Source organism: Volvox carteri (assembly GCF_000143455.1).
Source record: "Volvox carteri f. nagariensis unplaced genomic scaffold VOLCAscaffold_18, whole genome shotgun sequence".
NCBI lineage: Eukaryota > Viridiplantae > Chlorophyta > Chlorophyceae > Chlamydomonadales > Volvocaceae > Volvox > Volvox carteri.
The window spans coordinates 916,496-940,421 of NW_003307561.1; the positions used below are offsets into that span (position 1 = coordinate 916,496).

The 23,926-nt window shown below is 55.2% G+C and overlaps 3 protein-coding genes across 3 annotated transcripts; 2 read left to right on the forward strand and 1 right to left on the reverse strand.

The window, feature by feature from the left end:
• Positions 1–1,979: 1,979 nt before the first annotated feature.
• On the forward strand, positions 1,980–9,881 carry VOLCADRAFT_90786 (uncharacterized protein; the record flags this gene model as incomplete). Its single annotated transcript, XM_002950254.1, has 13 exons — positions 1,980–2,025; positions 2,441–3,036; positions 3,316–3,405; positions 3,580–3,697; positions 4,127–4,302; positions 4,518–4,582; positions 4,770–4,845; positions 5,042–5,133; positions 5,377–5,461; positions 5,679–5,984; positions 8,290–8,349; positions 9,560–9,631; positions 9,816–9,881. The coding sequence occupies 13 exons, from the start codon at positions 1,980–1,982 to the stop codon at positions 9,879–9,881; spliced, it is 1,848 nt and encodes a 615-aa protein (XP_002950300.1).
• Positions 9,882–11,861: 1,980 nt separating this feature from the next.
• VOLCADRAFT_117545 (uncharacterized protein) lies at positions 11,862–17,279 on the reverse strand (the record flags this gene model as incomplete). The annotated part of the gene is made up of 9 exons (XM_002950378.1): positions 11,862–12,194; positions 12,903–13,061; positions 13,588–13,650; positions 14,300–14,357; positions 14,918–15,042; positions 15,574–15,612; positions 16,116–16,166; positions 16,633–16,808; positions 17,222–17,279. 9 exons carry the CDS (start codon positions 17,277–17,279, stop codon positions 11,862–11,864), a joined length of 1,062 nt encoding a protein of 353 aa, XP_002950424.1.
• Positions 17,280–17,990: 711 nt separating this feature from the next.
• VOLCADRAFT_120863 (uncharacterized protein) lies at positions 17,991–22,252 on the forward strand (the record flags this gene model as incomplete). The annotated part of the gene is made up of 8 exons (XM_002950255.1): positions 17,991–18,188; positions 18,274–18,369; positions 18,447–18,557; positions 18,669–18,815; positions 19,923–20,048; positions 20,745–20,858; positions 21,349–21,457; positions 22,200–22,252. The coding sequence occupies exons 1-8, from the start codon at positions 18,048–18,050 to the stop codon at positions 22,250–22,252; spliced, it is 897 nt and encodes a 298-aa protein (XP_002950301.1). The 5' UTR covers positions 17,991–18,047.
• Positions 22,253–23,926: the final 1,674 nt, after the last annotated feature.

The following is a 23,926-nucleotide window of genomic DNA, read 5'->3' on the forward strand; positions in this document are numbered from 1 at the left end:
TTTCGTTTATGTTGCTGGGCTTTGGAGGCGAACAGAGCACGAAGGGGCAAGTACCATGTCCCCAGGGGGCAGCGGTTTTGCCACTGTTGTGGTCCTAATAGCCGAATTGAGGATGAAAAACACGTGTTATTGGAATGCCCAGCCTATAATGATATTCGTGCTGAAGAGGGATTCGATCATCAACAGAGTATGTTGGAGGCCATGCAATGGGAACCCGCACGTCTGGCGAGGATGTTGGAACGTATGTGGGCTCACCGAAACTCAATTACCCCCTTTGGACGTTAGTCTGGGCTGATGTGCGGTGTTTTTTCCTTTTTCTCCGTGGCTTTTAGGCGTTGTAGTATTGCCCTTGGGCCCTCGGCTCGTATGGGTAGTCTTACAGGTATGGGGTCACGCACCCCCAACCATGTAACACACACACACACATATACCTAGGGAGGAGCGAGTATGCCCTTGCTGCGGCACTGATAGCCACATCGAGGATGAGAAACACATTTTGCTGGACTGTCCGGTGTACGACAAAATCAGATCTGATATGGATTTTCCGCGCTTCGAGCATATGAAGGGCGCTATGATGTGGGAACCTGAACGTCTGGCAAGGATGCTGGATCTCACCGCAACTCTAATTGTTCCCTTTGGTCGTTAGTATCCTTTATCACTTGGTTTGTCTGAAGTGCGAACTAGGATGGTGCATACAGGCGATCTGGCAGCCCTGCGGCGGTTTGCAGGTACGGGGAACGCACCCCACGACCATGTAACACACACACATATTCACCTGTCGGAGTCACCACAGCCAATCATGGTGCATCAAGGTGGGGTGGATCGGTTCTCCGTGTCCTAAGAGATGGTCCTTTGCTCCGCTTTTTGCCCTCCCACTTCTGCGCTTATCAAGCACATTTGTGACTAGCGTGCGTTTTGTGGTATCACCCGCACTGGAGCTGCACTATGGTGCGTGCAGTCAGGAGGTGTGCATAGTCCAGGCATGCCAGGCGGGTTGTATGCTTGGTGTATGAAAAGATCGTGTGTTCCCTTAATATCGCGCCGTGACGGTGGCGGTTAGGCGGTTAGGCGGGTTGGGGAGCATGCGATAGCGCAGTGCTTGAGGCGCGCGGTGCAGCGACCTGCAGGATTGGGTGGCTAGCAAATTGGGTGGCCGTATGGCATGTTGAGCTCGCCCTGCCTTGACATAGGCTTTCCTTTGCTGCATTCCGGAACTGACCATTTGCCGGTTAGATGTGCTTATTGCTTTTGCAACAGTAGTTGCCGTTTCGCTGCTCGCCCAAGCATACCGCTGCGGCATGCCGCAACGGTCGTCCGAACTGGCTTTAAGAGCTGTTTTGATCGGATGCCAAAGCAGTAATGTAAGAAGGAATGGGACAAATACTGTTTTCCTGTCAACGCATCTTGCAGCTAGCTCTTAACGATGCTCACGCGACAGCGTGTGATGATAACGAATCGGTATGAGGAAAACTCCGTCCTTCTGTCCAGTTTAAACAAGTTCTGCTGCTGGAGACGCTTTTTTTTAATTTTGTTCGAAAGCCTGACCCCGCACGGCCTGACACTGCGCGACTCAGGTCAAACGAGGCGTCTTCGGTTTTGTGATGATGGACTTCCAGCACTCGCGCGCAGCGTTAAAATTCCTAAGGTTGTCATGCTGAATACCATGCATTGTAGGCTCAATTGTCAATCAATGAGCCATGGTTGGTTATCGCTAGCTAATAAACTGTGAAGTAAGTTCTGCAATTTTGCAGTGGTAAATGGAACCTGGCTTCAGCTGAAAATATAGGTACCTTCTATTAACGATTTGCGAATGTACGTGTAGGACAGGACTGCCTTTCTACCGACGAAGCATCTCATGTTCAGTCAGCGCCAGGTAACTATACAATGTAATGGTCATGTCAATATTAATTTAAGGAAATTGAACGCAATTCACTGGCTTTTATGGAAAAGAGTGACAATTCAAACTTCAATTGACCGTTATGACGCCCGTCCGTAAACCCCCCTCGATCTCCGTGAAGACAGATGGTGAGACGGGGGGTGTGTTGACAGCCTGATTGGTATAAGTACTCTGATCTCTTCTCTTTCTAATCAGATGATGCCGACCTCAGCCAAAGGTGGCTCACTCCCAACGCTTGTATATTGATTATTACAAGAGTACATTCAGAGTTAGTCTCATAGCTATTAATTAGACACGCATCACACCATTGATTTTAGCCTTAGCCTCTGGTCTTGATTCACAGACCGTGCAGAGTGCGCTAGCGTAGTGGTTGAGTTGGTTATATTCAAGCTTGCCAGAGCCAGGAAGTCAAGCACTTAGCGCGTTTAGCTTACACATTTCGGTCCATTTTCATCTCTGGATTTTAGTACCGGGTGGCCTTGAACCCTTAGGTTGCGTGGCTAGCTAGGTAACTGTACTGCCGCCAAATCGCTTGTCACAGAGAAACAGCTGAGGGATTCAAGATGCATCAGCCCACCTATCAGCGGTTGTTCCAAACGGCCTTGCTCGTCGTCTACTGTATAGGAGCCACGGCACCTTTGGGAGCTCGAAGTCAACGGCGCTTGCCAGAGAGGCCAATTGTGTCCATCTACTCTTCGCCCAGCTCTGGGCTCATCGACACCTTTTGGGATCCTGAAGGTCCTATCAATTTGGAGAACCAATTAGCTTTGCTAAGGCTTGAAGTGACGCACTTCGCTGGCAAGCCTGTCGGCGTTCCGATTGAGAAATCCGCGACGGCCTTCGTCCTTCCCCCGCTCTCCGGAGACGACCTGTACTCGGAAATTGAGGATGTGGAGGAACTCAGGTCATTTGTCAAATCTGGTGGTCTCGTAATCGTTCATGACTCGCTGCGGCTCCCTCGCGCGACGCAAGACCTTGTCGCCGACATCCTCGGCTACAACGGCATCTGGCAGTACTGCGAATCTGTTACAGACAACACCCGTCATGCTCTGGACACCGCAATCTCTTCAACCACCTACGCCCGCGACTTTTTGGACGTGCAGTGGCCAACTCAGCTGGAGGACGTTCGTACCATTCAGGTGCGCCATTAACTTTGTGGCTAAGAACCGCACTGCGAGCCTGCATTCTAAAGCTGCAAGTAGCCAACATTTTGCAAGCTACGTTGCTTTAGCAGTTCATTAGCACCCACAGCTGTAGCCGCACACACTGGCAAGCGTTATTCTGCGCCTCTTTCATAAGGATAACCGTCTTACCCGGATGCGGGCCGCCAGCTGTTGCCATAGTGCTAGCCTCTCGATCTAAACACATTCTTGCTCTTGTATTCCCCCCCTGGTATTTCCCTTTCCAAACATGCACAGGTTCACAGCTGGTGCAAGCACGAGGATCCGGACGCGTTGTCGTACCCGCTGTACACCCTGGGTGGGGACTCCATGAAGGTGGTGGCGCAGGTGGGTGGCTGCGGGGGAGAGAGCGCAGAGTGCACCGTGTCACGTGCCAGTTGCGGGTTTGCCATGCCATATCCCCTCACTCCCCCCGCAATGGATCTCCTGCCACCGCTGCCCTTCCCGTCCCCCAACCTCCCCCCTTTCCCCTCCCCCGGTTTGATCCCTCCCTGCCCTCAGGCCTTCACCCGGGTGGGCTCCTCCGGTGCTGTGGTGTGGCTGGGTTACAGCTGGCAGGACGGGCCGCAGCAGGGCTGGGGCGAGATGCTGGGCCGAGTCATTGACGGCTTCCACCAAGGTACGCCCGTACGGCACCTGGACACCATATGTATGCAGCTGTAGTGCAGTGTAGTACAGTGATAGGGCTTTGTTCATCGTCACACCATCAGCGTCATCCTGTCTGGTGAGGAAAGGGTTGTCGAAATGTCATAACGGTCTGTTCGAATTTCCTGCAGGCTTGTCTCACGCGCATGCTGATTCTTCTTTCATGAACGAGTACCCCCTCAACCTGGACTCTGTTGTGGAGGCCGCGAGCGCCCTTGCAATTGATACCGTGGACATTGTACGGCGGTACCTGGCATACACTTTCGGAAGCACAGGCGGCTATGGTTACGGTTACAGTTACCGTTACAGTTATGGTTACGGTTATTACGGCCACTACGGCCCCGCAGCTATCCCCCAGCGCCCATCTGCCCGGCTCCGCCTTCTCGCCAAGCCGGCCCCGCAGCCCTCGCCTTCGACGCCATCCGCCCCGTCGCCCTCGCCTTCGACGCCATCCGCCCCGTCGCCCTCGCCTTCGACGCCATCCGCCCCATCACCCTCGCCTTCGACGCCATCCGCCCCGTCGCCCTCGCCTTCGACGCCATCCGCCCCGTCACCCTCGCCTTCGACGCCATCCACCCCGTTGCCCTCGCCTCCTGCTAATGTGAGTTCTATTTTGAGCAAGGCCAACGAGCAATCACTTATCCAATCAGCTTAATTATCTAAGGTTCAAGACGCGAAATGCAAAGGACTCCAACCAGCCTCTTGTCTTTGGAGTTTTATGCTGCGACAACCTGAGTGTCTTTTTTTACCATGAAACTAACCGACGCGCGAACTGTGCATGACTGTCACGGCAGGAGACCGCGCGGCGCTTCCTGTGGTTCCGAAACTTGACTGCACATGGCGTTCAGGGTGCAAGCAGGTATGTACAAGCGTGCTTCATCATTTCAAATGCGTGTGCGTGATCGTCTGTGAAGATCTTGCCCGCAACTCATCGATCTGTATTTGCTGTCCTGACTCTTACCGAACATGTTCTTTTGCCATGCCTTTGATTGAAAGGAGTTGCTTATTACACTCCCGGCCCTTACCAATTTCATTTGCATCTGTAGGCCTGTTGTTTGGTACGACGACAAAGATTTCAATGCCCAGCTCAACTTGCACTACAACAACAGCAAGCTGTGGCTGGTAAGTCAATCATGTTGTCTTACTGTCTATGCTACTGTCTACCGTGAATGATACTACTGGACCTAATGGAACATAGATTTAATTCTGGGTTGCTGTCGGGGCACTTGTCTTCCGACTGTCGTAGCTTGTCGTTCTGTCAACTAGTTTGTCCTTTCCTTCACCGTAATGTAAATTCCGATACGTATCTGTTTCGCAGATTAATCGTGACCTGCAGCAGTCGCAGAAGCAATGCGATAAGCAGCCGCCGTGCCGTGTGTGCCAGCGAGCTTGGTACCCCTACAACGGCAGGTGAGGTTCCTGTCCACAATACACTAGATCTCCTTACGCTACTTCTCGTAAATAACACACATGCGAGATTACCTGGTTGGACGCCGCGTTGCTTGTTCCTCAGAAACCACTTTGCACAAAAACATTCTTGTCTCTAGAACTCTTTCACGTTCCACTGAACATCTAGTCCTTTTCTAATCTTTTTCGTCTAATCTTGTAAATACTGCACATTTATGACTGCAGCAACGTTGCTGGCTTCCCCAGCCGCACTGTGGTCTTGTACTTCCGCGAGCCCGTTGTCCTCAAGCGGATTGCCGTTCTGGAGCTAGCGGGCAAGGCTGTGGAGGAGGTGAGGAAGGGAAGGTTGTGCGGTTGTGCAAGCATGAGAAAGGAACGCAAGAGGGAAATTAAACGCAAGATGATGGTGATAGTAAAAGGGAGTGGTGGGGTACGTAATTGGGACCAGCTTGTGGTGCTGTTTCGGTGCTTCTGGTCTCGGCCTGGCCTTCGGCCCCTGAACTAACACGAAATCAATGCCGCCCGCAACTCGCTTTTCGCTTCCGCAGATTTTCCTGCTCGGCTGGCCTGCCGTACCTATCCAGAAACTGGGTCTCAACGTAACGCGACTGTATGACAACGTGACGTACGACGACGTCTTTACACGCTTCACTCGTCGCCGGCTCAGCGTCTGTGCCACGCAAGTCGAGGCGATCGTCCGAGGCCCCCGCGAGGATGTTCCGGATCGGGTGCCATTACCTCGCGTGTACAACCAGTCGTACCTGCCACCCGCCTTCCGCGATCGTGCAGTCGGCGGTGTCGGGATTCGGCTGGCGACGGTGCCCCACGGTAAGGTGCGGTACCAAATTGGCGAGGTGCGTTTCACTGGTCGCGTTTTGTACCCTCAGAACACGGATGAGTACGAGCCGTTCCCTAAGCCTCGTCGGACGGTCTCGTCTAATATCTGAGCCAGCAGGCAGGGACAGGCCCTGCTCAGCTGAAGCCCTTGATGGGCGCGCGTGGCCGTGGCTGGGATGAGCGTTTTGTCAACGGTGCGTTGCGAATGTGTCATCGTGGGAGGGATGAGGGATGGTGAATTTGCGTGTGGTGAATTATTTGGGGGTTGGGTCATGACACGAAAACGACCGCACTCGTATATGCGTGCTGCACTGCGACCGTTCGCCTGGTGGTAAATATTCGTTCGGCTGTGTACAAAGACCAAATCCTGTATTTAGATGTGATTATTCTTAGCCGGATGATGATTACATCTTTAGTCGACCTAAAGATGGGGGGACATGTGACTTTTGACAGAGTGCGGGTGGGCGAGCGATGCAGCATACGAGGAGGATAGACTGAGCGTGCGCGATTGATTGTTGGCGTTCTGCTTGGTGGCAGCCTGCTGGGAACCGACGGTGTCGTCGTCTAGATTAAGATTAGAACTAGAACTAGACTAAAATTTTATAGACAACTGAATTGTTCAACCGCAGACACATAGCAACAAATGGACCTAGTTAGCATTTGCCGCCAATTCGCGCACATCAATTTTGTGCACATCGCGGTTTCTTCATGACCATGACTCATCTCGACTTTCGTTTTGCATGCAGTATGGGACTAAAGCCACTGCTAGGCGGGATTCCGCGCGCCCTTTTTCGTTTGTATGACTTTCTGACTGTGTCCTACGTGCGTCGATGAGTCTAACCTGGACCGCTTGCATTCAGTAGCCAGCTAGCTAACTGATGCAAGACAGGAGACAACAGATAATTTATATTTGTTGATTTACGCTTACGGTGATCATGTATCGATTTACTTCCGACTTCGGGGACAGGCAAAACTGGCTTTTGCCGAAGTATAGCGCGCGTATCCTCGCGACGGTTGGCTAACTCCTTCCGGCTGTCCTGCGTCATGGATAGGAAGTTATATATCTTTACTTCACGACTTTTGTCGTTCTATGTGGGTGTGCAGTATTGCTCAATATGTTTGTGACGCAGAGTTGCGCATTGTCGGTTGACTGTTGTTGGGCCATGACCCGGACCTCATGGAAGACGGCCTGCTTGGCGACCCAGCTGGAGTGATACTTGTTTTTTAAATGTAACGATCTCTTATATCAATGCCCTCGCCTTCCCAACCACGTCTTGGGCATTCGCACATACTTGCACCCACAATGTGCAACAAGCTCCCACGAGACCATCGCCCTGGCCCGTCACGTTCCTGCTCCTTCACCTCATCCCACTGCTTACTTCAGTTCTGTCGCCGTGGCCCATCGAGGAACTCGGTTATCCACTTGTTGGAGTGATTGGCCTATTGAAGTTGCTCGTACGGGCTTAGGTGTACGTACATGTATGCATACATACTAGGCAGGCGGCTGGCAGAGGTTAAGGCCTGACTTCTGCTCCCGGCCGACCCGGGTTCAAATCCGCCTGCCGGCTCCTCGGGTGTTTGAGGAGTGTTGAAATGGGAGGTGGCCCCCCATCATATGGACGATGTAGGACGTGATAAAATCAACTTGCGAGCTAACCAGGAACTAAGTTGATGAGCTGTTGATCCGCTAGATTTGGTTGGATGTTGGTGGTGAGTTGCCGAACCCAACGAGTACATTCTGAGGTCGGATGGGGTGACGGATTAGGGTGCCCCTCTAGCAGGGGAGAGCAGGGACTGCCCCGGGAAAGGGGGCCGCTGGCGAAGTTAACCACCTGTAACAACATACAAGGTAACACACTACTGGTAACGCACGACCATTGCCCCCGGGAGATCCCGGGATCGAGGCCTGTCCGGGTTGAAAATCCTTCAAATGGTGTAAGGTATTGCACCCCTACTTGATGGACGGTGGTGACCTGTGATAAAGGTAACCTGTGAGCCGTCTAGGAATGGAGTTGGGCCGCTGTCGACCCGGCAGATTCCGTTGTATGCTGGTGGTGGGTGCGGAACCTGAGCGATACATTGAGAAGTCGAGTAGGGTGACTGGATGAGGGTGCTCCGAAATACCGGGGAAGGCAGGGTTTCGCCGGGTAGGTGAAGATATACCCCCCTGTTTCACACATCATACATGCATACATACATATGCATATCTACATACATACACGGAGATACGATGGGAGAATGAGAATAAGGAGACTTTGCGGCGGCTCACGGTGGATGGCGCCCCCCTGCCTTGCAACACGCACTATCCACGCACGGTCCCAGACTGCTGTAGCTGCCGCGGATCCGATGAAGCAGCCGGTCGAGCATTCTGAGGTAGCGGCGGTAAGAGGTGTTGGTGCGAAGGGGGTGTGCTGTGTCGCCCCGTGGCCTGTGAAAGGCCGCACGTAAGGCTGTCGCGAGTGGCGGCTGTCAGTCCGTCGGCCTCCACCGCAGCAACGCATTCGAGCATCCGCGCGACACCGGCAACGGCAGCGATGGCAGCCACAACCGCCACCGTGACGGCAGCGTCGGGGGCAATGGCAGCGGCAATGGCGGTAGCAGCGGGGGTGACGGAGCACGCGGACGTGGCCATGCACGACGCGGCAACGGCTGGTGCAATGGTGGCGGCGACACAGCAGGCGGCAGCAGTGGCAGCGGCTGGGGCAGCAGCGGAAGCAGCTCACGCCAGAGCCGTGCCACAGTGCTGGCCATCGACGGCAGTGGCAGCAGCTCATCCTCGACTCTGGCTCACCGCACCACCTCACGGGTGACCGCTCCCTGCTGCACAACCATGTCCCCGCCGGCGCGCCACGGCAGATCGAGTGGGGCAACAACCAACTTCGGCGGGTACAGCGACACGGACTGGGCCGGCGACCCAGCCACCCGCCGGTCCACCACGGGCTATGCGTTCTTGCTCGGCAGCACGGCGATCAGCTGGAGCAGCCAGTTGCAGCGCACCGTGGCTGCCTCGTCCGTGGAGGACAAGCACCAGGCCGCCGTGGCAGCCGTGCGCGAAGCACTGTGGCTGCGCAAGCTGGCGAGCGACCTGGATCTGTCCCCTGGCGCCGTCAACATCCAGCTGGATTCACAAGGCGCGCTCAGCCTCGGCAACAACCCCATCACGTCGGTGCGCTCCAAGCACATCGACGTGCACCTCCATATCTTGCGCGAAAGGGCCGCGTGTGGTGAGGTGAAGCTCAGCTATTGCACCTCCGACAACATGGTAGCAGACATGCTCACCAAGGCACTGGGCGAGATCAAGTTCCTGCGCTGCCGCACAGCACTGGGCGTCACTTGTATCGCCAGAGCACCGTGCGAAGAAGGAGTGGAAAAGCGCTGAGGGCTTTGGGGAAGTGTGTCGAGCTAGGCTTTGAGGGGGGCTGCCAAGGGTGTGTGGGCAGGCGCCCGAATGGGCAGGTCAATGCCTGAAGGGGCACAGTAGGCAGTGTGTACGGTGCTGTTTTCCGTGTGTGTTTGGACTGCGGCACCAGACCGCAAAGCCAACAGGCTGAAGGCTGGCAAGCTGCGATTGTGTCTGCTGAGTGTTGCGCAGCCGGCCTGGTCCGCGGACTTGGCGGCCGAGGGAGCTCTTCAGTGCCTCATGCAGTTTGCAGTCAGGCCCCTGGTGCGACTCGAGGGGGCATGTTGGTGCGAAGGGGGTGTGCCGTGTCGCCCCGTGGCTTGTGAAAGGCCGCACGTAAGGCTGTCGCGAGTGGCAGCTGTCAGGTGCCAGAATACTGACAGGCCGCCCGTCAGGACAGGCTACCCAAGCCTTAAGCCCCTGCTGTGTGCCCGTAACGGCACCTCAGACTTTAAGTTTGCACCCAAGCAAGGGGCTGTCGGTGGCAGGTCGCGGACCTCCCAACTACATGTAACGGCCAATGACTCTAAGCCGTGTCTGCTAGGTTCCAGAGAGACACCGTCTCTTCAACAAGAGGCATCACCCGGAAGCAGCTCTGGCTGGTACAGCCTCCAGCCGGCTGTGAGCAGGTCCCTGGGGAAGCGACTTTGCCTTAGCGGCCCCATCTGCCATGGAAGTGTTTAGATGCTGCTGCCTTAGGGCAGCCGGTAGGAGTGAGGGATTAGCGGCGAACCAAGAGCCGTCGCCGCCCCCGCAGCAGCAGCCAGCGCAACAGAGCCAGGTGCAGGGCCCCAGGCAGAGGCGGATGACGGACTTCTTCCCGCCAGATTGATGGGGGGAGGGGGGCCCCAAGCGGGGCCTGCTGCGCTGAACGCGCCGGGGAATGAGGAGTAAAGCAAACGCAGGGCCGAAACCCGGCGACAGGGCTTGTAGCCGCAGCGGTAGAGAGGTCCGGCCCGCGAGTGCTGGACGATGTCACGGGCACACTTACACTCTTTCACGGCGCTGGGCATCCCGCGGAGGGGCTGGTATAAGGTGGGACCGGACCACCCAATCCTATCGATTTCAGGAGAAGCGTTACAATGCACGGAGACAGTGGAACTCGCAGCTTGAGCGCATTTTGAGCGGTTGAGCTAGCGCAGGGCTCGAGCAGGGCGGAGGAGGGGGTGTAGGGACGGATCGAGGGGAGGAACGGCCTCCCAGGGCCATGCAGGCTGTGTCTGCGCGGCCGCACCGCTCAGAAATGCTCCAGGGATGGGCGTGGGGCTTTGTCTATGTGTGTATTGTTTCGGCGCGGCATCGGGTGCGGTACACGGGTTTCGCCTGGTAGGCCTTTCATGGCCAGTGATGGACAGTACGACAGACCGGGGGGTTGCCGGTAGCTGTAAAACGGTGAGGATCTGAATCCACTGCTGAATCCACTGCACCAGGTCCGGATCCAATTCACGATCCGGACCTGTACGGTATGATGTGACGTCATCCAACCTAAATGGGTAGTCCACGTCCTTCAACCTGAGCCGCCATGCGTGCGTGTCCATCTGTCTGTCTGTCTGTCTATCCATCTGTCTGTCCAATTGTCTGTCTGTCTGTCCGTCTGTCTGTCTGTATACCCTTATAGGAAAATGACGTTGCTGATGTTGAAGCTACTAATACTTAGAATGACGAGGTAGTGGTACGACAGGCCTGCAGATAGTCCTCCGAATGTGCCTCCGTACGACAAAACTCCAATATCACGTTTAAACAGTAATTTGCAAAGATATGGATCAGCAAGGAATGCACGCGGAATCTTTTAGGTTCGTCGTACACTGATACATGATTGCGACCGCCGGTGCCGCCACTGATGGCGCCTGGCCGCCGTACAACTTGGAGACATCACGCTTTCCGCTGCCACTCACTACTGTTGCTACTGCTCCTCTACCTATTATTACCAATACCGCTGCCACTGCCAGCGCTACTGCTACAGCTTCAGCCATATCAAGTTACCGACGTGAACCCTTTCTTGACTTCTCTAACCGTCCTAACCGCTCCAACCGTAACTGCCGCAACTCCTCTACGGAAGGAACCTTCCGGACATGTTCGCCACCATCAGCTGCGCCGCCGCCGCCACCGCCGCCGCCGCCACGTGGTGGGTGACCCCGGCCGTTGGGATCCATGGACATAGGGGATTGTCGTACAGGGTTCCCGGAGGAGCCGGTTGTATGACCTATTCCATTAAAAAACTGCCGGCTCTGAGCCTGAAGCAAGGAGGTGCCGCCGCCACGTCGCTGTTGGATAGTACGGCATGCATTGGTACGGAATGTCGTACAGAATGGGAGGGCATGACGTTAGAGGTAGGAAAGGGAAGGAATAATCTAAGATGATGATGGCCGCAGTGCGGTGCAGTGCGGTGCGATTTTGGCGGTAAAAGCGAACCAACCTCCCTCACACACCCCCTCTGAGCTGGTGCCCCCCCCCCCCCAAGGGGGCCCCAGTCCCCCCGTTTCGTCCTCCCACATTACCTGTGTCGCTGCCGGGGTATTACCGTAGCGGCCAATCCATCTCCGCCGTACTTCATCATTAACCGCCGCCTGTCGTACACTCGGCGGCTCGGAGTCACTGTCGCTGTCGCTGCTATCGCTTGTGGCGCCGTACCGAGTACTGGTTTGTCTGAGCGAACCTCTCCCCTGGGGGTCGGGGAGCCCCCCCCCTCCCCCCCCCTCTTGCCAGTGACCCCCTTCCGTGCTGCGTGGGAACTGTCGTGGCCGGTGAAGTACGGCACGAGCAGTTCGCCGTAGCCGCCACCAGTTTTGGATCTGTACGGCGGGTTTTCGGGGTGGAAGAAAGGAATCTGGGTGAGGGAGAGGGGAGTGGAGGAGAAGGAGTCGGATGGGGGACTAGAAATACACACGCGTACGACAGGACTATGAGAGGAGAGGTGCATGAGCGTAATGCGGTCGCCAACGCTGGGAAGGGGAGGGAAGGGCAGGGGGAGGGGGAGGGGCCACGCATGCCTGCTGGCCTCTATGGATTTGTACGGCGCCGTTACGCAGCGTAAAGGGGGGTAACTTAGGGTTTAGAATATAATTGTTAGTGCCAACACTTACGAACACATGTTGGCGATTGGCAAAGCGAAACTAAGAAAGGGTGTGTGCGTGTGTGGTAAGGCCGGCTAGGCGCGATGTGCAAAGCGAAAATGCAGTAACAGTGCCGTACAGGTGTTGCACGTCGTACAAATGAATACTGTACGGGTTTAGGGGTGGAGAACGGCATCCCTGCAACGACAGACCCATGTCGTGAGATCATGACATCGATGGTTCCGGACACGACTTTCATAAGCCTGTACGGCTGTACGAGCAGGTTCGTACACGTACGGACATGCACACGATCAAGCAGACCCACCACGCAACTTCCGACCAAACTTCAAATCGAACATCTTTAAATGCCCAAATCAGATGCGAGCTAAAACCCCAAAATACATAAACAGGGCTCTAACGACACGCAGTGGGCACCCTGGCAAGCCCCGAGGGCCCCCCGGGGGTGACGAACTACCACTCACCCGGGCCTGCAAAACCCTGACACGCGGCCACCACCGCCTAAGGCTTGGCTCCAGATACTGAGCGTGTAGGCCGCCCGCCAGGATGCCACACAGGTGGCCGATGAAAGAGGATTTGGGCACCAGAACCCATATCAATACAAGCTCGGCCCAGCAAGCGTACTGCAGGTCGTACACAGGTACGTGGACGGAGTCGTACGTGATGTGGATACGTGGGGGCACCAAGCAGGGAGGGGTGAGCGAGTTAGCTGGAAGGGGTCGGAGTCAGGGAGGTGAGGAGGGGGAGGGCGGGGCGGGGAAGAGGAGAAAAGCGGCAGTCAAGTTGGAGGGGAGTCCGAGAGCGGAAATAGCTCCGTAACCGAATACAAATCATGTACGATACAGTTGTACGGCAGTCGTTGCCTACCCGCGTAGTACGATCCATCATCCTAGGACTCTAAAAACTTTTACATTCCGAGAAATGGAAAAATCTGTTAAGCAGCCGCAATGTTAAAATAAGACCAGTGGGAGAGGCGATTTCCATTGCATTTTTTCTCACAACAAACACTGTCCTTTTTACCCACTGCCGTCTCCTACTTCCCCTTGCTGCCGTACACTGTGCCGTACAACCATCCGTGCCTAAGTAGCTTGGATCGCTTTCTTACATTTCATTCCACACGTGGACACACAAAAAAACCCTAGTGCGCACCTTGGTGGGGACCCGTACACCAAAGATCTCGTCGTACCCGGGCGTGTTGTACATTAAGATTGTCTGATACGATCATTATGAGTGGTGGCGTCAGAGAGGGTGGAGGAAATACACGCCGGGGGGCACACGGGGTGTGTGAGGCGTTTAGAAAATATAACCACCCCCTGCCGCTGAAGGAAGGGGTGAAGGGAGGAATGGAATGGAGCTGCTTTCGAAGGTAAACTGCAGGAGGAATGGTTTCGGAGAAATGGTTTCGAAGGCCGTAGTCATGTATGTTGACATGTGAGCTTATCTTACACCGGACTGTGCGGAACGCGCCCCCCGGTAAGTTCTCCCGTGGGGCGGGGAGTGGGCGGGGAGGGGTGGACACGGGGGTTGTATGGAATTATTTTAATTTCCCGGATGCGATCTGCATCATGCGTGGCTGATACGACAGGCAGCCACCACGCCATGGCGCATAAGCCCCTCATCAACAATTGCCAATAACCGCCTTGCAGTCTTCTGCGCCGCTGTGTTGCTTAGCCAGGGGCTCGGAGAGCCCCCCGGCTGGCGTGAGTGAGTGAGGTGCGCGCCAACAACAACAACCACAACAGCAAACAATAATAACACCCCACCCACCCCACAACACAACACAACACAGGATGCGTGCAGACAGATGGACAGACAGACCCAATACAGATATACAGACATACAGACTGACTTGCCTCCTTACCTTGAGTCCAAAAAGCACCGCCGAGAAGCCCACCGCGTGCTGATGATAATAAATGTGCCTGGGTGCCGTACACGTCGCCGCCGTACAAATCAATTCCATTATGGACAGGGGCCGCAGCAATAGCAGTAGCAGTAGCAGGAGTCGCCGCGGCGGGAGGTGAGACGGGAGGAGGTGGGCGGAGCGGGGTGACTGAGGGCCACGGGCATACACGTCCGCCCCAGCCAGGAGGTCTGCTAGATTGAAAGGTCACAGATTGATCATACAATGCTCCACCAGCGGCACTTCCGTACGGTACGGCAAACTTATGCAGGTTTAAGGTGTGCATGTTTCCCTTGGTGGTTGTGTGGTGGTTGTGTGGTGGTTGTGTGGTGGTTGTGGTGGCCGTAGGTGACGATAACATGTGTTTCTACCCCTCTTCTACCCCCCAATAGTCGCCGCACAACCCCTATTGGGCTCCCTAGGTCGGGTCACAACGCAAGCCCCCCTCGTATTCCATCTCCCCACTCGCGCCGCGAATATCACAACCACCAACTACCAACCACCAACCACCACGGCCCCAAGCAGCTCCTCTGACATTTCCCTCAACACCCGCCGGGACGAGACGTGTCACCCACCTACCTGTGTTCGGACACGCTGCACAGCAGCAGCGTGACGAGCACGTACAGTCCGTGAGACAGCAGCAGCATCTCCGCGACCAACAGTGCGAACAATTTGTGGCCGTAGCGGCGCTCCAAATGAATACCCTGCGCGCCAACGTGGCGCCACGGTGGCAGCAGCAGGCATTGTGGCAGCCGCAATCACCCGCTCTCAGCTCGGCTTCCGCCCAGCCCAGAAAGCCAGTTCGGTTTGCGCGCGTAAATGTACATACATATGTAGACATACATACATACATACATGCATACATACATACATAGGTTTTATTTCATCCAATAACTTTCCTGATGTTTTAGCGGCTTCCCTAGCAAGATGCATATGAGCTATGTATGTATGTATGTATGTATGTATGTATGTATGTATGTATGTATGTATGTATGTATGTATGTAAACATGTATGTATGTATATTATATGTATATATACACACACATGCAAACCACCACAAAAAGAAAAAGAACCATATATGATATATATCATATATATCATATATATCATATATCATATACTGCAACGGGGGAGTAAGTACATGTGCTCGTGTGCGTGTTTTCCATTTGAAAAGAATACGTGGACCAAAATCTGTATACGACCGGACAGATTTCCTGCCGTACACCTGCCGTACCTTCCAGACGAGGCTGGACATGTTGAAGTACAAGTGCCACTGAAGAGAGGCGTTGTTAAGTGGCAGAGGGGTTTGGGGAGTTTGTTGGTGAGACATATAACGGAAAAACTGACACCATCATCAACTCCATGTACGACGCAATCATTTTAATACACGTATGCGTCCTAAACGAGCCTTATATAAACATGTAGATCTTTATAATCTGGACACGTAAATTCTTGTTTCACCCGAATCGGACTTGGTTAGTATATGGTTACATGGGTTTGAATGGATGCCTATAAGCCCTATTATACGACGTGGTACGAAGAATTCCACGCCAGGACACCCATGGAGGTGTCATGCGATAGTGACATATTATGGGGCCAGATGCGGTACTACACCATGCAAGGGAACGGGTGAGCCGGGAGGCAGTGGACGGGCCGGAACGGCAAGCCTTGTGTTGCGGTACGGCAGTACCTCAAAACGCGAGCTGGCAGCGAAACAAGGAAAGCACCGATAGCAGCAAGTCAAAAGGCACTTGTGGTTTCCCGTTCCAGTCGCACCTCATCCATATGGAGAAATCCGGAAGTTATGAGCCGCCACCACTGACCCTCCTGCGGGTAGCAACATAGCATCGCCATAGTCTGAAAAAATTGAAACTTTCTTACTAATTTTCAGGAACAGCACTTGCGCATAAAAATCTTACTTGATATCAGAAAGTTATTAGGATAGCCTAGCCATTCGCACCTCGAGGATGAGCCGAGGCTGCAGGCTGAAGTTTGAACTTGCAACTCCTCCACAGTAAACAAGAACATTTACTATTGGGTTACCGTCCGGAATGGGAAGAAGGAAGCATAAATTCAGTAATTCAGGCAGATCTGAATAGCTATGCGAGGCTTGGCAACATCGCGGCACTTGCCTGCGAATAACGCAACTGTTACATAAAGTATGTGATTTTGCTCCACCATTCTTTCGAGAAGCTGGAAGAGGAGCACAGCTACCCATGGCTCTATGCGACGCCTACGCCCTCGGATTACTTCCCGGAACATTTCCTTGAGAGTCAAATCAGTGCTCTCTCACGACGCGCGTCTGATAGATCCGTCTTGGGGTAGCCATGGGCAGGTTCTCCGCCGTGCCTGTACCCCGTGTACAGCCTTGTACGGCTGGGCGATGTTCACCCATTTCCCGGACTCTAGCAGACGATGATCTGCCGCAGTCGGCAAACCGCAGCGGGACGCCGCACAGGATGAATTGCACTGCAGGAGCAGCAGCAGCGGCAGGCGCGGCAATAGTTCGCAATCGCACGCAGAAGCCGGCCCTAGCTGCCCCGGCTGCGGAGCACAATTGGCCGCGCACAACTTCAACCTCCCTCCCTTCACAAGCACTCTTTAACTAATTAAGCATAGCAGCAGCATCTCATCCAGCAGTTTTATCCACCTCGAGTTCATGACTTGAAGGTTCTCTTCCCTTTCGCATGCAAGTCCCCACGACGGGGATTCGCCCCTTGTAGCCCCATCCAAGGAAGGAGGAACACACTGCTCGTCACCTGCTGCATGATTCCGGACGAGTCCTCGTAACCCTAAGCCGCATCCGTTCTTCTTTTTAAGGGTAGCGATGGCTAGGTAGCAGGCTTGGCAAGCCGCCCTAACTTTCCAAGCTGGCCACTTACCCTTCAAATGCACCAGGGCCCATACGGCACGGCTGCCGGGTGCCTCAGAAATACCCATACCATTACAGACCCACCGCTGTTACTGTTATTGCTGTTATGTGAATTCGCCTGCTGAAACAGTCCCCGGCCAACAGGGCGGAGCTTCGTGCACGGTGTGATTGGGAAAGTTAAGTTGAACCAAGAGACACACACACAAACATACACACTCATATACATGAGAGGACGCAAAGGGACGGAAGCTGATTGCCGTACAGCCGGCAGGCGTCGCCCTTCCGCATTTGCGTTTGGATGATCTCCGTCGCAGATATTTATCCTTCATCCTTGTGCACTTGCGGGGATGGACCTTATGCCTACGCAGCAGTAGCACCAACACGCCGTCAGGCTTTTCTGGCCCGCGGTCCGTGGCTGACGGAGTCCCGGCTTGCTCGGGGGTGGTATACCCTAATCTGTCTATCACTACCCCTTTTGGCTGGCTGACTTGTATGTTTCATTGCGTTCATCGTGTTTCATCACTGTGCACGACCTCTCCCGTTGGTCGCTGAGGGATGCTCCGCTTACAGTGCCAAATCTATAGGAAACAACTGCTGCCTTGCGTGCTGGAAGCTATATAAAGGTCTATGAAGTTTCACATTTGATAAAGACGTTCAAGGGTAGTAGACGGTGGCACAGGGCCCTTTGTCCGTCGTCGTCGCTTTGGTTTCGATGCACGTCTCTCAGTCATCGGCAGCATAGTGCGCTCGATCTTCATTCTACGCGACGTTTGACGTTGTAAATCAAGATAATTTAACGCGCATGCTGCGATAGGCCAGGGCAGGATAGTGAAGTTATGCAGAGATTGGCCGGCAGCCCGGCGGGATGCCTGGGCCGTTGCCCGGGAATCGTAGGAAAACACCTAACACCTCGTCATCCGATTTCCTGTGGTCGGCCGTCCTATGGCTCACGGCGAGGGAGCGTCATTGTCCAAGCGGTGCGTGAATAGCAAAGACCGGAGCAGCAGAATGCATAATGAGTTCCCCCTAAGTCTACATCTTCCTTGCTGTCTCCGTATGCAGCGTAAGTTAGCGCATCTCCGGAAGAAGATGTGGAAGGAGGCTGGGCCGCCACCGGACCTCGCCACACGGCTATTTACGGAGCGTATTATGTATCTGGTGCGCCTGCGACATCTTGCGATGCACCTGGCAGTGGTATGGGGCGCCTTTCAACAGCTTATGGGGTTGTGGTGCAGGGCATGCCGATCGACTCCTCGGTAGCGGAGCTGCTCACAGCGCAGCTTTTCGTGCTTGTACAAGAGGCCCCCGATCCAATTTTTTTCTACATCAACTCCACCGGCATCGCGGTGAGCGGTGGCAGCATTCTCGCTCTCTTTGCATCGCTCGATAGCTCTCGCCCAGCTCGCTCTTGCAGAGCTGACTAGCCGATTTATTCCATGCCAAACTTGTCCTTACAGAAAAGCACGACAAAGTTCGGGAACGAGCATGAGGCGGTTGCGGTGTACCACATGATGAAGGGCGTTCAAAAGTTCTGCCCGATCTACACGCTGTGCGTTGGAAATGCATTTGGAGAAGCAGCGCTGCTGCTGAGCGCGGGGACGCCGGTAGGGTGACTCAGTTTGATCGGAACGTGGGGAGAGAACTCGGGAGGAGGTTGACACGTGCATAGCGGCGCCAACGTGTATGTGTGTATGTGCTTGTGTGCTTGTGTTAATTTTTGTGCGTATATTTATGTGTGTGATGGCTGCGCTGGCTGTGACTGCGTGACCCACCCTTTTAGAAGTTTGGGGCGCGCGGGAGGGGGGAAATCTTAAGGAGCAGCCACACCGGTCAGATGCCAACGCAATCATTGTAGTGTGCGTGTGCACGGACAGGCATGCACGCAGGGGTGCTGGAAATGCTGTGGGTCGGGTTCGAGGTGTGGTGTGTAGTGGGGTGAGGTGATGGTCAGGGGTCCAGTATGCCCTCACTGTCCCTCACTGTCCGGGGGTGGGAAGCTGTTGAGCTGGCGGACAGATTGCCTGGGGCAAGTTGCACGTGCGCGACACGTGGTCACGTGCACAGCACAGGACGTACCACCTGCGTAGGGGGGATACACATGGCTACATAAATGCATACATACACGCAGATAGACAGACAGACATACTTACATATTTAATCAGTAGATAGTGCAGTTTGAAAGTGGGTTTGAAGAAGGGGGGTTGCGTTGTGTGACATTGCTGACATGTGGGTTACCGCGCGGTCGGGCTGCCGGGCAGTAGGGGCCGGGCGCACAGAGGGGGGGGAGTGGATTTGAGGTTGGGGACACGGGGCTCTTGTGCAGGATGATGAGTAGGGTGTACGGCTGCCGTACACACCTGCTGCCCCGGAGCTACTGGACGGTCCCTGTGCGCGTGTGTGTGTGTTTGTGTGTAGAGGGGGTTTTGGGGGGAGTGCCTCATCTCGGCGTTCGGTCATTGGGGGTGTTGCTCCCTCCTGTGTATTCTCCCTCCCGGTCACCCGCACACGCACACGGCCACCGACCCCCGTCAACCACCCTAACTACCACCGCAACCACCAGCAGCACGACTGAGGAGACCACGTCGGCAGTTGACCCATCGTGCCGTGCCGTGTCGTGTCGTGTATGGGTTTTTCTTTCACCGCTTCCAATCCGCGCTTCCTCGTCCTCCTCTCCTCCGACCCGCCGCCCGGCCGCCCTCCCTCCCCGCCAGGGCAAGCGCGCGGCCCTTCGCTCCTCAACCATCATGCTCCGACAGCCCCTGCAGCGGCTCAGCGGCATGCAGGCCTCGGACATTGACATATACCGGAAAATAACCAGGGAGAAGACCCAGACCATGGTGGGTATGTATGTATGTATTGTGTATGTGAGGGGTAATCATATGCGAGGAAATCAGAATTGAACTGCCGGTGTGTGTGGGGGGGCCGGGGGTGTATCTCGAGGTGTTTGGGGGGGGGTCAAAGGGGCCGGGAAGACTGGGGATGGAGTGCCGGTGCTGGTGCTGGTGGGGATGCGGTGGGGGATGGAGCAGTCAGGGGCCGCCAACGGGGGCGGCAAATGGTATATCTTTCATGGGGGGAAGGGGTAGGGGAAGGGAGGGGTGTGTGGACCCGAGGGAAATGGAGATGTTGGAGGAGGGTTAAGGGGGGGAGGAGGGGGAGGGAGGGGGTCCAGGGAGGTGTGGTTTGGTTAATGGAAGCGCCCCGTAGGATGGATCATGCGTGCTGCGAGGCGTGTAGGTGGGCGTGTAGGTGGGTGGGTGGAATGAAGATGAAAATGCGACGGGGATATCAGGGCGAGGAAGGGGGAAAGGATTCAGTTGGGGGGAGGGGTATTTTGGTTAGGAGGGAGAATTGACGGATAGGACCCGGGATACATCTCCAGCGCTACCGGTGCATCAAGGGGGATGTACGCGTGGGTGTGTATGGTGGCGTGTCTTTCATCTTCGACGCACTCGGGGGTCCCCCTCCCCTCGCGGCGGCACATACATACATATGTACATACATATGTTTTCTCCCACCACCCTATAAACCAGGCCAAGTACCTGGCGGTGTGTACCAAGAAAACGGAAGAGCAGATCATGGAGGACTTCATTCGGCCGCGGTACTTCAACCCGTACGAAGCCGTGACGTACGGCCTTATTGACACGGTACGTACGGCTTCTTTGTTGTAATGGGCGGTTTTCTTTATTGACAAGCGAGGTAGGGGGTGAGGTGTCCCGAGGGGCCCCCCCCCGGGCGGTCCGGAGCTCACGGAGGGGGGGGAGTAAAATGTGTTCAACGTCCTCCCCCCTTCCCCCCCACCCCCGCGGTTCCCTTACCCCAACACCACACCGACACGAACAACACCAACAACATCAATACTAACAACAACATCAATACTAACAACAATAACAACACCGACTCCTGTGACTAGTTGAAATGGGTTGTTAGTCGCTTGGGTTCCTCAATCTAGGGGAAGGGGGGCCTCCATCTCTTGGGCGCCTCCTCTAGTGGCATATCGTCCTGGTTTGGGGGAGGCGGAGGATCGTGAGGTCGTGATCTCCCCACTGGTGGTTGAAGTGGCCGCACCCTGTGATGTTACCATTCGCCCCCCCTCTCTTATCTCTTTCTTCACCCTTCTTCCCCGCCCCCCTTCAGGTATTGGAGCCCAAGGAGGAGCGGGTGGTGTTCAAGGATTGGGAGAAGATGGGCTCCGAGATTGCGGAGCTGGGGCTGTGGGCGGACGAGGAGCAGCCGCTGCCGACCAGTGAGGGGGAGGGGAGGGGAGGGGGAAAGGGAGGGGAGGGAGGGAGGAGGAGAGAGAGGAGAGGGAGGAGGGGAGGAGGGGAGGGAGGAGGGGGCAGGAAGTGGCAGCAACCCCAACCCCAACACCACACCAGCTGTGTCCTGAAACGTCACGACATGAGCGTCTCGCGCGGGTGCTTCGTTGGGCTAGCGGGTGCGTGGGAAGGAGGGGGGGGCTCGTGGTGGTTTCGGAGGGACATGACGCTGCCGCACGGCGCAGCTGGAACCTGAAGGGCGCCCTGGCGGCCTGGGGGCCTGTTGCCTTTTTGGTTATCAAGACCACCATCCCCCGAAGAGGTTGTTTGCATTACACTGAAACACATTGTTTTGCATGTGCATGGCGACGATGCGAAGCAGAGCCGGCCAGTGATGTGTAGAGCCGGCCTTTGGGATTGTAGGGGTATTTTTTGTTATTACCGTTAGCGCTACTGTTACCGTTACCGTTACCACCATCAGCATTTGCGTGTGTCCAGCTCACAACACGCAACTGCCAAGCCCCGGGGTTTGGACCACCTCTCCTCTCCATAACCCAGCTGCACCTCTTCGATTTCACGCATATACCCTTTCTTCTGGCGTATCAGTCTCTGCATATCCTTGGCATCACCTGGTTGCTCGTTCGTGGTTCGTCTTTCCCTCCCCGTTCTCTCTTCTCGCTCTCTCTTTCCCACCTCTCCCCCTTCCCCCCTTTTTTCCACCAAACGCAGACATCATGTACCCCGGCACGTCGCAGTACTGGCGCTCGGACTTCGATGGGTGATGCGGGGAGCCCGGTACAGAGTCTAGACAGCCAGATGGCTAGTTAGTTAGCACGACGGTTGGGAATTCAACCGACTGGTTGGAACTGGATTCAGTGGAGTGGAGATGGATGGGGATTCTCTCTAGGGATTTTGCGGCCTTGCGCCGGTTTTGTTAGTGGTGATGGTGGTGGTGGGGGTGGGGGTGATGCTGTTCATGAGGTGCAGGGTAGACACTTCTTGTTGGACGGAAGGCCTGACGGCATCTGTGTGTGTGTGTGTGTGTGATGAAGGAGGGAGGAGAGGTGCCGGCGGTATACTTGCGCCTTTTCTGTGTGAGTTGTCTCACCCTCACCGTCACCCTGGGCGGGCCCCCGCCCGCGGATGATGGAACCACTTGCGGACAGACGGATTTCCTCGGAGGTCATCCGCCTGGCCCTTTTTAAAATCCTGTAGGGCTCCCGCAAGCCAATGTGTGCGTGTGTGTCTGCGTGTGTGTCTGCGTGTGTGTGAGTTGTCCTTATCGAGGAGCTAGGGCAGCAAGACCACCTCCTCCCCTGGCGCTGCTGTTGGGAAAGACCCCGCCTCGGCGGGAAACCGACCAACCGTCTAGAAGTAGTCAAACCGTCACCGACCAAACCGAAATGAAATGCTTCGCGGGATGGCGATGGTGGTGGTGCGGGAGGGCTACAAGGCGGCTTTCGCCTCCAGGTTGCCGATGGCGGTCGTGTTGGGCGGATGGATTATTAAGGGAGCGAGAAGAAGGAGCAGCCTTCCAGTGTGGTGGTTGTTTGGGATCTCCCTATTTGTACACACACAGGCGCACACACACAGAGGTGGTAGTGGTCGCATGCCGCGGCAGCAGCTACACAACTACCTACGCAGCCACAGCCACAGAAGAAAACAGCTAATATGCAATACATATATATGTGTGTGTATGTAATATACAATGTGTGTACATATACACACGAATACATTCTGAAGTCGGATGGGGTGGATGGATTAGGGTGCCCCTCTCGCAGGGGAGAGCAGGGAACTGCCTCCAAGGGAAAGGGGGCCGCTGGTGGAGCTACATACACACTTTGTCGAGGTGAGAGATCGTGGAGGGAGGTAGTGTAGTGGCGGAGGGGCTGTTGGTGGAGCCCTCGGGGCCCCCTCGCCCTGGCCGCCCCTCAATCAGGCGATGACGGTGGACATTAATCGAAGGGTGCGACCAGAAGTTGTAGAACATGAAGAGATACGTACGTACGTATGTATGTATGTTTCTCAGTTTTCAGGACATCTCCAGTGGTTTCCCGCGGGCGTGTTATGGAGGTTAAAGGGGGGCCCTGGAGGACTACTACTACTACCTAAACAGCACAACGTTCAACTTTTCCCCTTCGTGTTCCCCAACTGCCTTTTTAACCCTTGTGCCCTTAGCAGCAATAAATGAAAATCACCGAGCGTTGCCCCCCCCGCATCTACACGCAGTTGTTGTGGACCGTAGCCAGGTCAAAGCACAACCGTATACACGCCGACTCATACCCCTGCTGGAGACTCTCGCAACCTGGGGTGCGGGAAAAGCCCGGGCATCTCCCGCGACCCGATTTATGTATTGACGGATTGTCTCACGAACTTACCACTCTCTACTCACTCACTCATATGCGCAACTCACGGCCCAAAGACTCAATTAAAAAGCGCGAGTTCGTACACAGGTG